At 30.4% G+C, this 15,059-nt stretch overlaps 3 protein-coding genes across 4 annotated transcripts in view; all 3 read left to right on the top strand.

Annotated features, from left to right (window-relative positions):
* Positions 1-14,842, top strand: part of LOC120151026 (UPF0098 protein CPn_0877/CP_0992/CPj0877/CpB0906) — a 32,180-nt gene extending 17,338 nt beyond the window's left edge. For both annotated transcript variants that reach the window (XM_039163582.1, XM_039163581.1), the window contains 2 exons: positions 13,037-13,042; positions 14,831-14,842. The gene's annotated coding sequence lies outside the window, so the exon portion shown is untranslated. The remainder of the gene's footprint in view (positions 1-13,036; positions 13,043-14,830) is intronic.
* Positions 720-1,832, top strand: LOC120151025 (cytochrome c-type biogenesis protein CcmE homolog, mitochondrial-like). The gene has a single exon (XM_039163580.1). It carries the CDS (start codon positions 808-810, stop codon positions 1,573-1,575), a length of 768 nt encoding a protein of 255 aa, XP_039019511.1. The 5' UTR covers positions 720-807; the 3' UTR covers positions 1,576-1,832.
* On the top strand, positions 9,241-11,148 carry LOC120151024 (two-component response regulator ARR18-like). The gene is made up of 5 exons (XM_039163579.1): positions 9,241-9,806; positions 9,890-9,966; positions 10,074-10,110; positions 10,202-10,325; positions 10,411-11,148. Exons 1-5 carry the CDS (start codon positions 9,530-9,532, stop codon positions 10,970-10,972), a joined length of 1,077 nt encoding a protein of 358 aa, XP_039019510.1. The 5' UTR covers positions 9,241-9,529; the 3' UTR covers positions 10,973-11,148.
* Positions 14,843-15,059: the final 217 nt, after the last annotated feature.

Below are 15,059 nucleotides of genomic sequence, written 5' to 3'. Positions count from 1 at the left end.
AACGAATATAATGAAGATATGTTTATATTTATTGGTTTAAATCTAATAGAAACAAGTGAACATATATTTATGTAATATATTTAATCATTTAACTTAACGGATAAATTTATAAATCTTAACGGAAAAAACATTTTTGTTAGTTAAGAAATAATTTATTCGTGTTTGTTTGTATTTATTTGTTAAGAAATATAACTTATTTATATTCATTTATTAAAATGATAAATGAATATAAACATATATAAATTCAAATATCATGAAATGAAAGGAATCACGAGACATATATTTATATCTCGTGAAATAAAAATAAAATAAAATAAAAGTGATAATGATTTGCTTCATGAGAAAATTATATATAAATAAATTTAAACAAATATAAATTGGATATAAATAAACGAATAAATCTTTTATTCTATTATTCATTTAATTAATTGCGATATAAACAGTTTTTTTTTGTTGAATAGTAAATAATTTTAAAATTTTAAAATAAAATATCACACCATCGTAACTTTAAATATTTAAATATTTAACAGTTATCTCTCAAAAAAGATTTAACAGATAAAAAAAAGACGTATTCGAAGGATTCAGTAAAATAATCTAGTGATCACAATAGAAATATTATTAAAGTTAGATGATCAATATAGTTTATCCACATTTAAATAGAAGGAAACAGTCTCCCGTGCTTGCCACGCAAACACTGCCGTGCCGCATTTCTTACGCTTTCGGACCTCCAACCCCTAAACCCTCAAATTAACACGCTAGAATTTTCCATCTCTTTCTCGAGAAAAAATAGGAGGGAAAGTCAATCAAATGGCCACCAGACTCGCCCTTCGTCTCAGATCCCATCTCCTCGGCAACCTCCACCTTCAGAATCCCCCAGCTCCATCCACTTTTATATCTCCGCCGTCGATCTCTCATCTCGCGCCACCTCCAATCGCCGCCATCAACCAATTCTTCACTTCCCCGACCATCCGCTTCCTCTCCACTTCCATGCGCCGAGTCCCCACCCGACCCAAAAAGGTCGACATCGGGGCCCGAGCACGCCAGCTCCAGACCCGCCGCCTCTGGACCTACGCCTTAACCTTCGGTTGCGTAGCGGGATTTGTAGTTTTAGTCCTCAACAATTTTCAAGATCAATTAGTTTTCTACGTTACCCCAACCGACGCCCTCGAAAAATACACGAAAAATCCTTCGAAAACGAAGTTCAGACTCGGCGGTCTGGTTCTGGAAGGAAGCGTGGTTCAGCCGGGTTCTTGTAAAGAGATGGAGTTCGTCATTACTGATTTGATAACCGATATTTTGGTTAGGTACGAAGGTTCGTTACCGGATTTGTTTAGAGAAGGACATTCCGTTGTTGTTGAAGGATTTGTTAAGCCTTTCACGGAAGAAATTAAAAGGGACGTTTCATCGAGGAGCGTATCTACGAAAGCAAGGAGCGGCGACTGTTACTTTTCGGCCACCGAGGTTCTTGCTAAGCATGACGAGAAGTATATGCCTCAAGAGGTTGCAGCTGCCATTGAGAAGAACAAGAAGAAGATTGAGGAAGGACTGGAAGGAGCTAAGGAATCGATAGCTTGACATTGGTATGACTGACATTTTTCTTATGCTAATATTTTGTAAACGTATTCATTTTGATTGGAAATTTTGTAAACTTATTGGCTTAGATTGAATCATAGATTGAAATTCAAATTTTCTAGTGGAATTACAATAAGATAGCGAGGAAGAGGATGAAATCGAAACACTTGAGGCATTTGTTTCCTTTTAATTCTGTTGTTGTACTGCCACGATTGTGGTCTTTACTTAACTTGAATAAGAATGCATCCTCAAGAATTTACTCTAGTCATTCTAATTCATCTTTGGAATTATTGGAAATTCAGCTATGAGAACATCTTGTCTGTTCATATTAACAAGAATTGTCAAGCTCTTTTAATTTCTGCTAAAAAACTCATAGTTGGATGCTATTCTAGACTTCTAGTTATCACCTTGTAGTTCGTATGTTCTTTTATTTTGTTGATTCACGTTACTGTATGGGGGTTATCATTTATAATTTGAGACAAACTTAGAAGGGTAACCAAACTTAAAATTCTTGTGAACTTAACGTAGTGGAAGATTACATTGATGGTAAACTTCTTGTTAGTTGTTTCTATTGATAGATCCTGTTGTAAGTAACGAGTGAATTCTTGATTCTAATTACACGTTTTAAGCATGTCACAATCGGGACTAGTTTTCGATATATGAATCAGAATCAATGTCTAAAGGAACAATTATATTGGGGAATAATGCCTCTCGTGGGATCACTGGTGCTGAAAAGATCAAGATTAAAATGTTCGGTGGAGTTGTGAAAGCATTGGATAATGTGAGACACGTACTAGAATTAAAAGAGAAATTTGATTTTGTCAAGTACTCTAGACGTAAAAGGTACAAGTACATGCTGAAGGTGGAATAATGAGGATCAATAGGGACTCTCTTGTGGTGATAAAAGGTCAAAAAATGATTGTCGAGTTTTATGTCTTGTAGATTCAATAGTTCTAGACGATGCAATTGTTACTTTCACTTTCTTGTTGGATGTTAAATGGAGAAAAAGGTGTGAGTCTGATGAATTTAGGAAGCAAAAGAGAATTCATTTTGGCACGAGGATTCATGGTGCCAAAGGTTAAAAAAATAGAGCTCTATTGGGGTTTGATAAGGTTGATTCAGTTGTTCATGTATTCGATCATATAGTGCATAATGTTATTATTCGTGGTGATATTGTTGTGAACAAAGTTGGTACTTTTTATAATGCTATTGATTTGATGACTTTGTTCGAGGTGGAACATAGCTTGGACTTATTTGATGTTCATTGATAATTGATACCCTTAAGGGGTTTTATGGAAAAGGTAAAGAATTCATCGATATTGGAGTATTTATTCTAATTCCTTGCACTTCTATGATTTCATGCCAACGAGGAGAATTTGTTTTCCTTAGTTAAGTTGAATTTTATTGAAGTTTTAGAATTATACTAAGATCAAACTCTCATCATTTTTTCATGTATCTCCAGAATTCATGTTAATGTAGAGATTGTTAGAATTCGTGATTTGAATTCTATTTGATATGACCCATAGATTGTTAGAGTTTGTGATTTGAATTCTATTTGATATGATCCAGAAAACTCGTGTTATGACATGTTTGGTGGGAAAAAAATAAGAAGAAATTATAAGGAAAATAGGAATTTATGATGGATGCAAAGACATTTAAATACGAATCCATGTAATTTGAATTTTATTTCTCATCAAGTAATTAACCCTATAAGAATTTAACAATAATTAGGGTTAGAATTCAGCCTTGGTTAAGTTGCAATCCTATTGTGATTTCAACATTATAGTTAATTTGTTGACTATGGTGGTGGTTTTTCTTTTTTAGGAGTTTTACTTAAAATGTAATTGTCTAGGCTTGACCTAAATGTTACAATCAAATCCAGGAAATTCACAAATGAAAAAAATTATTAAAGCTCAAAAACGAGTTTAAAAGTTTGAAGTAGAACATAAAGTTCAATGTATATATATATATATATAAACATTGATGTAAATTTTAATCAGAATGAAACGTCAAAATGCTAACGGAAAAAAAAAACATAATAGCATATATATATATATATATATATATATCCCATATTGATCGAGTCAGATCTGATTTTTTTTATTACATATCCGCCTCTACCTTAATTCTATCCTTTTCCAAATTCGTTCCAACTCACTCAAACTTGTATTTTTTTTTTGAAAATATATATTTATAAAATTAATCAGATCAAAATTTATCAAATTCGAATAATTTTATCATCCTACCCAAAGTATAGGCAAGATGCTACAATTTATGGAAACCACAAAAATACAAATATAAAATTTTGACAGTTTATATTCCTCAAGACGAAAATTATATTTATATTTTCTTGGTATACCACCATATGATTTTTCCAACAATGCATACGTATATATGTGAAAGGAATATATTAATAAAAATATTTTGGGTGAAGAAATTTGCATACCTTATGAATTATTAGGTAAACACACCCGACAGTGACTAATTTATTATTATATTACTATTTGCAATTAATGAAATGAAGCTTATTTCAAAGCTGACTTCTCAATAAAAGGCAACCATATATATATATATATATATATATATATATGATATTAATGCCACGACCAAAAAAAATCTAAAATACTATATATTAAAAGAATGTTGAGCTTTGGTGTTGCTTTTTTTTTCTCTAAAAAAAATACTGTTCATTTCATCATCATTCTATACCTAAATTTAAAAAGTTTAATAAAATAATAGTATAATATAAAAATATTTTTGATATTTAATTAAATAGTTATTTTAATCTTTATTTTTTTTATTATTTTGACCCCAACATTATTTCGGGAAAAAATCCATTCATGGATAGAGTTCATTAGTTAGAAAAGGATCAACGCTTCATAATAGGGATGTTTTTTTATCAAATGAAATAATGGAGGTCAAAATATTATAAAAAAGGAATATTAACCAAAATGATTTGACCCCAAACATTATTTCGGGAAAAAATCCATTCATGGATAGAGTTCATTAGTTAGAAAAGGATCAACGCTTCATAATAGGGATGTTTTTTTATCAAATGAAATAATGGAGGTCAAAATATTATAAAAAAAGAATATTAACCAAAATGAATATTTACTTAAATGTAAGGGGCACTTTTACCCTAAAATAAAATATCAGTTATCAAAATACTCCAAATAAAAATGAATAAAAATAATTATTTAATCAAATATTAATACATTAATTTCTTTTAACATTATACCTAAAATAATCCCGTTCAAAACAATTAAATAAATAAAAATGAGTAGGAAAAGGGAAACTAATGTGGAATTTCCAAAGAATATATATATTTTTATATTTTGGTCCCACTGCAATGGTGAGGGTAATGGGCATGAAGCAAATGAAACTAAGCATGACTTTGTTGAAAACAGCAGTCTATCTACTCTATATTCTATGCTATCTTCATTTGAGTTTAATAAATTTGCATGGCATATTGCCAGTACTATACCATGCATTAATTTATTAATTTTTTTAGATGAGAAATGGGCGAATATATATAGTTCCACCTACCAAATAAAATAATTTATTTAAGAGCTTAGTCTGAGAATATAAATATCAATATTTATGAAAATTATTACTCAAGAGCTAGTCGTGAAGCTTCTTTGAAATTAACTTGACAGAATTTCCTTGGTTTGAATTATTTAAAAATGATATGGTGGGCAAGAATATAGTTGATGATGGTCATCATCATCATATGCCATGCCATGTCTGTCTATATAAATATATATAAAGAAACAGATATACATAGGAGAGAGTTGCAGAAGAAGACAGACATACTCATTCTCAAATCTCAAGTAACGACAGATCCGCATTAATAGGCTCACGAATTCTCATGCAAAACTTAAACTATATAATACTATATACCAATAATAAAATGATGATAAGCAAATACTAACGGTAAGGGAAAAAATAACGTAATACTTTTTCATTGAGATATATATATATACTTAATAAATAAATAACAACAATCTCTTAACCTATAAACTTGTTTGATTCGTGCATCATTGAATTTTGTTGAATAATATAAATAGAAGATAATCTCGTAATATTTTAAATGAAATTTTATTTTAAATATATTTTGAAGATGATATTATTATCATTATAATATAAAAAAAAATGAGATACGTCCAATATTTTCACAGACTCTATTACATTCATTTTTTAACCTCTATTGATATATTATTATCATCATTGATGGTTCGTTATAAACTCTAAACATAAATAATAAAATAAATACAGGCTGTATTATAAAAAGCTGTTATTGTTCCTTAAATATGTTTATGTAAAATACTACTTAAATTTTATGCAACATTATTTAATACATTAGAAGTGTGAAACGTGGTTTACGTAATTCTATTTATCTTAATTTTAAATTTTAAATTTTAAGTCTTAAAAAAAAGATTATATAAATTAAATTTTACACAATTTACATATAAAATACTTTTTTCAAATATTATTATTTTTATTTAATTTGCATGGTTGATGTAGAAACTAAGAGCTTCACGTGCTTCATGTAGCAAGTTGAAATATTACCACCCATGATGTGGGGCAAAGGTTGTCTTAGCTAGGTTTAGCTGTTTGGGACTGTCATGTTTAGAAAATTTTTATTTTTATTTTTCATTTGAGATCATGTGTGTATTGTTATTTCAACATATATTATTTTTGTAAATTAGGACATAAAAAAAAACAAAATGAAAATTGGTTGTGAAAAGTTGAACCATAAATTCATGTGTTGGCAAAGGCATGGCAAGATCCCTGTGAAGTATGAATGGAACGGCAAAACAACCCCGTCCATGTCAATAACGCGTGTGAAGAATGAAAAAGTTCCATTCTAAGTCCCAACTCCTAACCAATTGATCTACCTCCCCATCACCTCTGAAGACACCCAAAGAGTACAACACCTCAAAGTTATGGGTGTAAATGAACAGACTGTTCTATGAAATGTTCGTGAATAGAGATGTGTTCGATATATTTATGTTAAAAAATAAACTTGTTTATAATCTCATTTACTTTTTATTTTTTATATTTTAAATATTGATGAATGTATAGATTAAATTGAACAAATTTTGAAATTTGGAGTTTAAACTATGAAGCTTGAGAATTTTAAGCACTAGTTACGTGATATTACCACTTTTTAACTTTTAAATGAACATATTCATAAACGCTAAATTAGCATATTCAAGAAAATATAAACAAACACTAAATTAACATGTAAACGAACACTAGTTTGAACACTAGATGAACGTTAGAATTTTTAAGTTTAAGGTTTAGTGTTAAAGCTTGATCTATTTATCAATTAATCTAAATAAGGTATTGTTTGTTCTATTCATGAAAATTAGAATTCAAATTTTTGATATTGTTTAAGGAATCTATATCTCGTCTCATTAGGTTAACTAGTTGCTGATGATGATATTTAATTATTGATCGACTAGTTCATATAGAATCCTATATAAATTATTATAACACCGAATAATAAATTTGGGGAAAGCATAATGTTTCATTCTATATTGATTCTTCTCATTATTTTTTTAATTTATAAATTATTTAAACTATAATTATAAATTGATCTAAATTCTAATTCTTAAAACTTTAAATTATTTTATCAAAACCCTTCACTATATTTTATGCAACTTTATTTTAAATGTTTCCATTATATAATTAGGCTGAGTCGGCTAATAAGGGAGTTACTTTGAGTGATTGCTTACGGCCCAATTTTCTATAGGATATATAATTTTTTTAATAATATTTTTTATTTTTATAATTGAAGTTTTTAATTCTGTTAATCTTATTTTTATCTTTTTAATTGAGGTTTCTAATTTTTTTCAATCCAACTTTTTACCTCTATAATTGAGCCCCAAATTTTTTTCAATCTCACTTTCTACCTTTTTATTGTGACCCCTAATTTTACCTTATAATTAAGACCCCTTATTTTTTTCAATCTTATTTTCTACTATATAATTGAGGGCCCTATTTTTTATCTCACTTTTACCTTTATAATTAAGACCCCTTATTTTTTTCAATCTTATTTTCTACCTATATAATTGAGGGCCCTATTTTTTTATCTCACTTTTTACCTTTATAATTAAAGCCTCTAATTTTTTTTTAAAAAATTGCCACTTTCTACCTTCATAATTGAGGCCCATAATTTTTTTAATCTCAAATTTTACTTTTATAATTGACGCCCCTAATTTTTTCAGTACCGCTTTTCACCTTTATAATTGAGGTCCCTAATTTTCTGAATCTCACTTTCTACCTTTATAATTGATGCCTCTATTGTTTTTTTTTTCAATTCAATAAAATTCTTAATTTCTCATCCATTTCTAATTTATCCATCTCTCTCATTAATTAATTTAGTTTAGAATTAAATCCACTCATATTTTTCTCTCTTTTTTTTCAAATCACATTCTTTAGTTTATCAAATATTCTTTAACTCTTAACTTTCTCCAATGTTAATCTAATGAGAAATGATACACTATTCTTTATTTTTTTTATTTATTGTTTAAAATTAAGATCCATATATACTAACATTCAATATTTTTATTATTTTCTTAGTTGTATTTAAGGTGTTTTCTTAACAAAATAATAAAAATAATAAATTAATCATTTTTTTACTATTTATTAATGTAATATAAATTAATTATTTAAAATAATAAAATATACTTTCGCTCTATAGTAATCTAGTTTTGAATTTTCACTTTAGGCCTCGAAAATATTCGGCTATATAATTGGGTACATAAAATTGAGAACCAATGGAAAGGGGTGCTGCATTATTAGCTATATATGCATATAGTGGTCCGATATTGAGTTGCCCGAGGAGGAGCAAAGCCCGTGATTCCCGTTGGAAAGCCAATTTCTTAAATCTTTTTTTCTGAGTTTGGGTCTGCATCGGCAACAGCTTAGCATCACATGCCATTAACATCTCTACCCTCAACGTGACCCATTCCTCCTTCAACTGTCCATTATCTGTTCGTGCGCTATACTTCAATTAATTATCCTCCCAACTCACAGGTTTAATATCAGTTCGAATCTTTAATGCATGCATGCATGTGTGACACATGACGTGTCCTAATTCAATTAAGTTTTAAAATATACGTTTCCTTTATATATATTTCTTCCAGATTTTCTCTGTAAGTAACATTTTTACTGTTATTTTTGAATTATAGGACAAACGAGGGAAAAAAGGTTTTTTAATTTATAGGTTGGGCGGGGAACAATGTCAACAAGGCCGCCATCGTTAGTCTTACGAAATCCTTTTCTTCCATTTAGCCAAGGGACAAAATTGATAAGAACAAAGTCCAATTTGAAGTAAATAGTGTCCAATTTTTAATTCCGACGAACGACGGTCCAAATTGATAAAATAATATGTCTGATACATTTTCTTAAAATAGTACGATGCGAATCTCTAATTCCATTCAAAATTACTAAAGTGTCCCTGGTTTCATGGTTCATACTCATTGCATCTGATGTAAAACTATTCTTTTTGTATCTTCTATGCATGACTTAACATCCATGCATGCATGCATGTGTTGCATGGGCATCCATGGATGATATAAATATATTACTAGTATGTCTACCATAAGGATATAAGACTAAGTAAATAATATAGTTTACTAGTCCCAATCCCGAGAGAGAGAAAGAGAGAAACAGGTTTGTCTTTGTCTTCCCTGTCAAGATCTAGGGTTTTCCAATCTGTTCAAAGATCTGTATAGTTTTGCTTCGAGTCCTCCTCGGTGCTTCCTTTCAGTTAGTTTTCTCTCTGTATTTCTCTTAGAAGAAGATCAAAACTCGAAGTTCATGTTAACAACCAAGAAATCTTCTTTAATTTCATATGATCATATCGACCTGCGTATATATATACTTTATCTCTTCTTTAATTTCATGCTATGATTCTGGATATTAATCGAAGCTGAGCTTGGCCATCATGATGGAGAGAAACAGCAGCACCGAATGTTCAAAGACAACAACAACCCCATCGAAACAAAACCAGCTTCCGGTCGGGGCTGAGAGCGAAAGCGAAGAGAACGACGGCGAAAGTAAGCCTGGAAATGGAGGAAGCTCGAGCAACAGCACGGTGGAAGAGAACGATAAGAAGCCATCCGTAAGACCTTATGTTAGATCCAAGACGCCGAGGCTCCGATGGACACCCGACCTTCATCTTCGCTTCGTTCACGCCGTCGAGAGACTCGGCGGACAAGACAGTGAGAACCTCATCAATCTCTAGTCTTATCTTGATTTCTCTGCAATTCTTTTTTTTTTAACTTATCTTCTCACTTCGATACAGGAGCTACCCCGAAGTTAGTTCTTCAATTGATGAACATAAAAGGACTTAGCATCGCTCATGTCAAGAGCCACCTCCAGGTTATTATTTGACTAAATTAAAACTTGTAGGTTAGCTAATATGATTCATAGGAGAGATTCAGAGACACCCTTTGATTTGTTTTGGTTCTAACAATCTTTTTCATCAGATGCACAGAAGCAAGAAGGTTAATGATTCAGGACAAGGTACGCATGTAGCTTCGAATTTTCTACCTTGATTCTCATTAGGGTTTCGATCAATGATCGTTTTCTAATCCATTACCTTTACATATGGCAGCCATGAATGATCATAGGCATCTTGTGGAAAGTGGGGATGGAAATATTTATAACCTCAACCAACTTCCCATGCTGCAAGGCTATAATCATCATCATCACCAAGGAGACAGTTCTAATTCTTTCAGGTACTAAAGTTTAACAATCGATCTTCAGTCTTAAATGCTCGTATACTATTGTTCTTTAAACGCAGATTGTTTGCTTCTTTTCAAGATACGGAGATGCTTCTTGGAATGGCCGACAGTTCTCGATTCGTAATCCTTATACAAGCAGGAGTTTCATCGATGAACAACGACCGGGATTGCATGGAACAGTGACGGACAGGATCTTCGGTAGTAATAATTGGATCAATTATGGTTTCAGGATGGACACTTCCCCTTTCAATGCATTAACTAAACTCAAAGGCCATGAATCGAAGAATGAGTTCTCATCATCTCGTATCCATGAATCGTTCTCGACTCAGCCAAGATTAGGCCTCATGAGTACTTTTACTCAAGCTAAAGTAGAAGACGAAACAAATTTCAACCGTGAACAAGAGCGTAGGGCAATGAAAAGACCGATATCGGATAGCAACTTGGACTTGGATCTATCTTTACGCCTCACGCCGCTGAACGGAGAAAGGAGACCAAGCTCGGAGGAAGAAGACGCTGGGCGTGAGTTATCATTGTCATTATGGTCACCGTCGTCATCTTCGTCGAAGCTTAAGAGATTGAAAGGAGAAGATCATAGTAGGGATAGTGGAAGAAGGGTAAGTACTCTAGATCTGACTATATGAATGGGACAATTCTAAGTGAGATCTTGAAGTACTTATCCGAGAAAGACCTTTTTATTTTTCTTATTGTCTAATTATAACAATATTACACGAATCGATAATAACCTTTTTGTTTTTATGTGTTGTGATTCTCTGTCGTTTCCTTCACATTATCAGAGCCCCATTCAAAGTTGAATTTACAAACTATATATGTCGGCTACACAATCCCAGGTTCATATTAATCTTTCAGACAAAAAATAGAACACCAACAGGTCTTGTTTGCAAGAAACTAATTGATCAGGTGAAACACAACTCTTTAGGTAAACGGAGCATCGAAACTTATTCTCTCGTATGTCCTCCAATCATATTATTAAATTGTGGTCGTGGTTGCGGTTGGTGTCATAGTTATAGATGTTGCAAACGTTACAACATAATTTATTTATTAAAAATAATTAGTACATTTTTATATTATGATTTACAGTATTGAGATGACCTTGAAAAGTATTACGATACAACCGTTACGCTACGTTTTAACCATAATTTAATACTATAATGGGCTCCGATGCTTGAGTTAGCAAATGGGTGCAATCAACTAAGGAAGTAAAATAGTTTAGGCTAGCAGTAAAGTCTGAGAGTATATAGAGTAAGAATGGCCGTTAGATTGAATCGAGTGAAAATTTTATTAGTTAATTAAATTGACGAGTTTCATTTTATCATTTTAATTCAATTTAATTTTTTTCATATACAATGTAATACCCCAAACATTGGGTCAGGGACCATAGTGAAAGGATTTTAAATTTGGTGGGTTAAGTTGACTAAATTGAAAAGTACAAGGATTGATTTAGAAAATTGTGTTTAAGACTTGTTGTTAAGAATGAAAGAATGGAGGGGTATTATGGACTTTTAAAAGAAAATAAATTTAATATTCATTTAAATTAGAGATGTTTATTAAGGAATGAATAGTAGAAAAAGGATAAAGCGGAAAAATTTAATTCTCTACTCTTTTTCTTCTTCTCTTCCCCGTACTTCCATAGCAAATGTAAGATATCTTCAAGTTGGTTTTTCCTTTTGTTTTTGGGTTGATTTTGAAGCCTTGAGTGATATAGAAACTTAAGGAAAGTTTAAGAGTAATTAAAACTAATAGATTAGTGGTTTAATAAAAATGAGTTTTTAAGTGATTTGATGAAATATAGTCAGTTATTAGAGTTTTAAAAGCATTTTTGACTTGTCAAAGATGTAAATAAGAGATTTTGAGCCTTAAAAGTGATTGAAAACATGTTTGAAATTTTGGTGTAATTTTTAGTTTTAAGTGTTCTTTGAAGGAAATGAGATGTTATAAGGAGATTTATGGATGTAAGTTAGTTTGGACAAGTGATAATGAGTTTGATGGTATGTTAGGAGATAAGAGTAAGAGATTTAGGTGAAATTTGGGTAAAAATCAAAGTGAAATATGTAAAATCTGGGCAAGGGTATCGGTACAGGAAGAACAGTACCGATACTATAAGGTGAAAATAGAAAGATAATATAGGATTCAGATGAATAATATCGATACCGATTTAAAGAAATATCTATAATGAGGTGTAGATATCGATACCAAGAGGAAGGTATCAATACCGTAATCAAAAATGAAATTCCAAAATACTATAATGGTATCGATACCGAAGTGGGTATCGGTACCATAGAAGAAAAGTATCAATATTGTAGGAGGGGTACCGATACTATTCAGTCTTAAATGTTAAGTTAGAATGAATTTTATTAGAATTCAAAATTAATAGTACTTTTGAGTATTATTACCTTGGATAAATGTTAGTAAGTATACTAACATTATATTTGTATGTGTGATTGTCAAGCAAACGGAAAGGTAATGATAAAGTAGTAAATTAGTCGAACATCATTAAGGCAAAATAGTAAGGCATACCAGGTGAGTGCATTTATTATATACTTATATGATAAGAGGACGACTTGCGATGAGTCAACCTCAAATATTTTTATAAAAGTATGTTTTACCGTAATTTGAAATATTTTCATAAAGTTTATGAAAATGATTTTTACGAATGGTTTTAGGGTATGAACTGCCCTAAAACGAAGGGTTGTGTTTCATACAAATTATTAATTATTATTGGTTTGTAATAAATGTTTAACCTGCGATTTGGATTTTAAAGCATATTGTATGTACATGGAGAGTTATAGGTACAATAATAATACCATAAATAATATGGTATTGTAATATTACTTTGTGTACTTAAGCACTATGTATGTACTTGACATACTTGGTGTGAGATGGATATCTATCGATTTAGAAAATGCTTATTGCATTTTCATAAGAGTACTTTATGTACTTGGAGTAGTACTTTGTGTACTATGGCATGAGTACTTTGTGTACTTGGAGTAGTACTTTGTGTACTATGGCAATAGTACTTTGTGTACTTGGAGTAGTACTTTGTGTACTATGTCACTTTGTGTGCAAGGATGGTAGTTTTACAGGATTACTATTCCGAAAGTGGTAGTTTCATGTTGTTGTGTGCTTGCATTTTCATTTGTCATACATTGGGCTGTGAATGAATGTTTTAGAAGATATTGATTTATATGTATGCTAGGCATACAAAATTATGTTTAGCAGGTTACTTGACGGAAACTTGGTTTATCAAGTCAGATTTTATGCTTTTATGCATTTTATAAGATAAATTGTATTTTATTATTATATTGGTTTACTCATGTTTTTGAAATACCTTACTTACTTTATTATGCCGCACTAAGTGAATACTTAGCGTGTGTTGAATTCACGCGTAAGTATTAGTATGAGCGGAGTAAGGAGTGCAGCTGACATCGTGAATCAAAGGCCGACTCATCAGTAACTATATGACAACTATGTCTACTTTTGATATTATTAGATGACATGTAATAGATTTATGATAATGTCCTGGAAAGTATTTTGGCTTATGATGATTGTAATATTTAATATGTTAGAACTTTAAGACTATTTTATGTACTAAAAGTTAATGAATGTTTTATTATTATTACATTAAAATGTTTTATGTATAGAAACAAAATTTTACTGGTTTTCAAAAGAGGAAATGTTTTTTCAATTAAAAATCATGTGACATTTGTGACTTGTGTACGAAAATGTATATGGGAAATGGGTGTTACATACAGTTGAATAAAATTTGAGTCAAGTATAATTGAATAGATTTGTTAAGTATTTTAATCAAATTGACTAGGTAGAAATGTTGATTATTAATCATTTTAGAATAGTGAAAAATTAACAAGGACAATAAGACAAATTGGTGAAAAATAGCAATACTCTTCCAATTTTTATACCCATAGAATTTGAAAAGCGAAGAGAGAGAATTCTATTATCTTCGACCATTTTTCATCATGATTGAGGGATCATTAATTGATTTAGATAAAGAAAATGTCAATTCATCTAAAATTAGCGAACAACAAATAAAAGTAAGCTTAGATTCTTGAAAACTCAAACCCTAAGCTATTGGTACCATTCATTCTTTGATTAAGGGTTGGGAAATAAATGGATGGAATCTATTTGGAGAAAGAAAAAAATAAAGTTATTAAGCAATCCGACAATCCAATAAATATCGTAAGTTTAAGTTCAGATTTACATAGTAAAATCGAAATCATGTCTGTATGAATATGATTATATATTCGATTTTGATATGTGTAAGTATTGTTATGTGAATTGATGAATTGTTTATTTTAGCTCAATTCATGCTTTTGAGTTAGCAATTGAGCTGTTAAGGTATATTTAAATAGTATCTTATTTCAATTTTGGATTATGTCTGATATATGATTATTTTAGTAAATATTATGATAATACGATAAATTGCCAAGTTTCGAAATTGAAATTCATGCTAAAAACTTGTCCAGTAATTTGTTGTTAGATATATATTTTTATTGTAAATGATATTTTTGATAATTGAAAACATGTTATATTGAATCTGATTATCAGTGAATTATATGTACAATTGACATATCATAGGATGTATAAAGCTTATGTACGGGTAATTTTAGACTCTAGCCTTGACTAGGCGGAGGAATATTGTGTATTTGAAATTTGTTCTCAGATGTATATTAATTTTGTATCATATTAATATTT

The sequence above is a fragment of the Hibiscus syriacus genome, unplaced genomic scaffold, assembly GCF_006381635.1.
Source record: "Hibiscus syriacus cultivar Baekdansim isolate YM2019G1 unplaced genomic scaffold, ASM638163v2 tig00111027_pilon, whole genome shotgun sequence".
Lineage (NCBI taxonomy): Eukaryota > Viridiplantae > Streptophyta > Magnoliopsida > Malvales > Malvaceae > Hibiscus > Hibiscus syriacus.
This window is presented reverse-complemented; position numbering and strand designations above follow the sequence as displayed.

Excerpts from the sequence above, each read along its gene's own strand:
- LOC120151024 (XM_039163579.1), top strand. The coding sequence starts at position 9,530 with ATGATGGAGAGAAACAGCAGCACCGAATGTTCAAAGACAACAACAACC. Across the intron at positions 9,807-9,889 it reads GAGACTCGGCGGACAAGACA|GAGCTACCCCGAAGTTAGTT; the intron begins GTGAGAACCTCA and ends ACTTCGATACAG. Across the intron at positions 10,326-10,410 it reads GACAGTTCTAATTCTTTCAG|ATACGGAGATGCTTCTTGGA; the intron begins GTACTAAAGTTT and ends CTTCTTTTCAAG.
- LOC120151025 (XM_039163580.1), top strand. The coding sequence starts at position 808 with ATGGCCACCAGACTCGCCCTTCGTCTCAGATCCCATCTCCTCGGCAAC.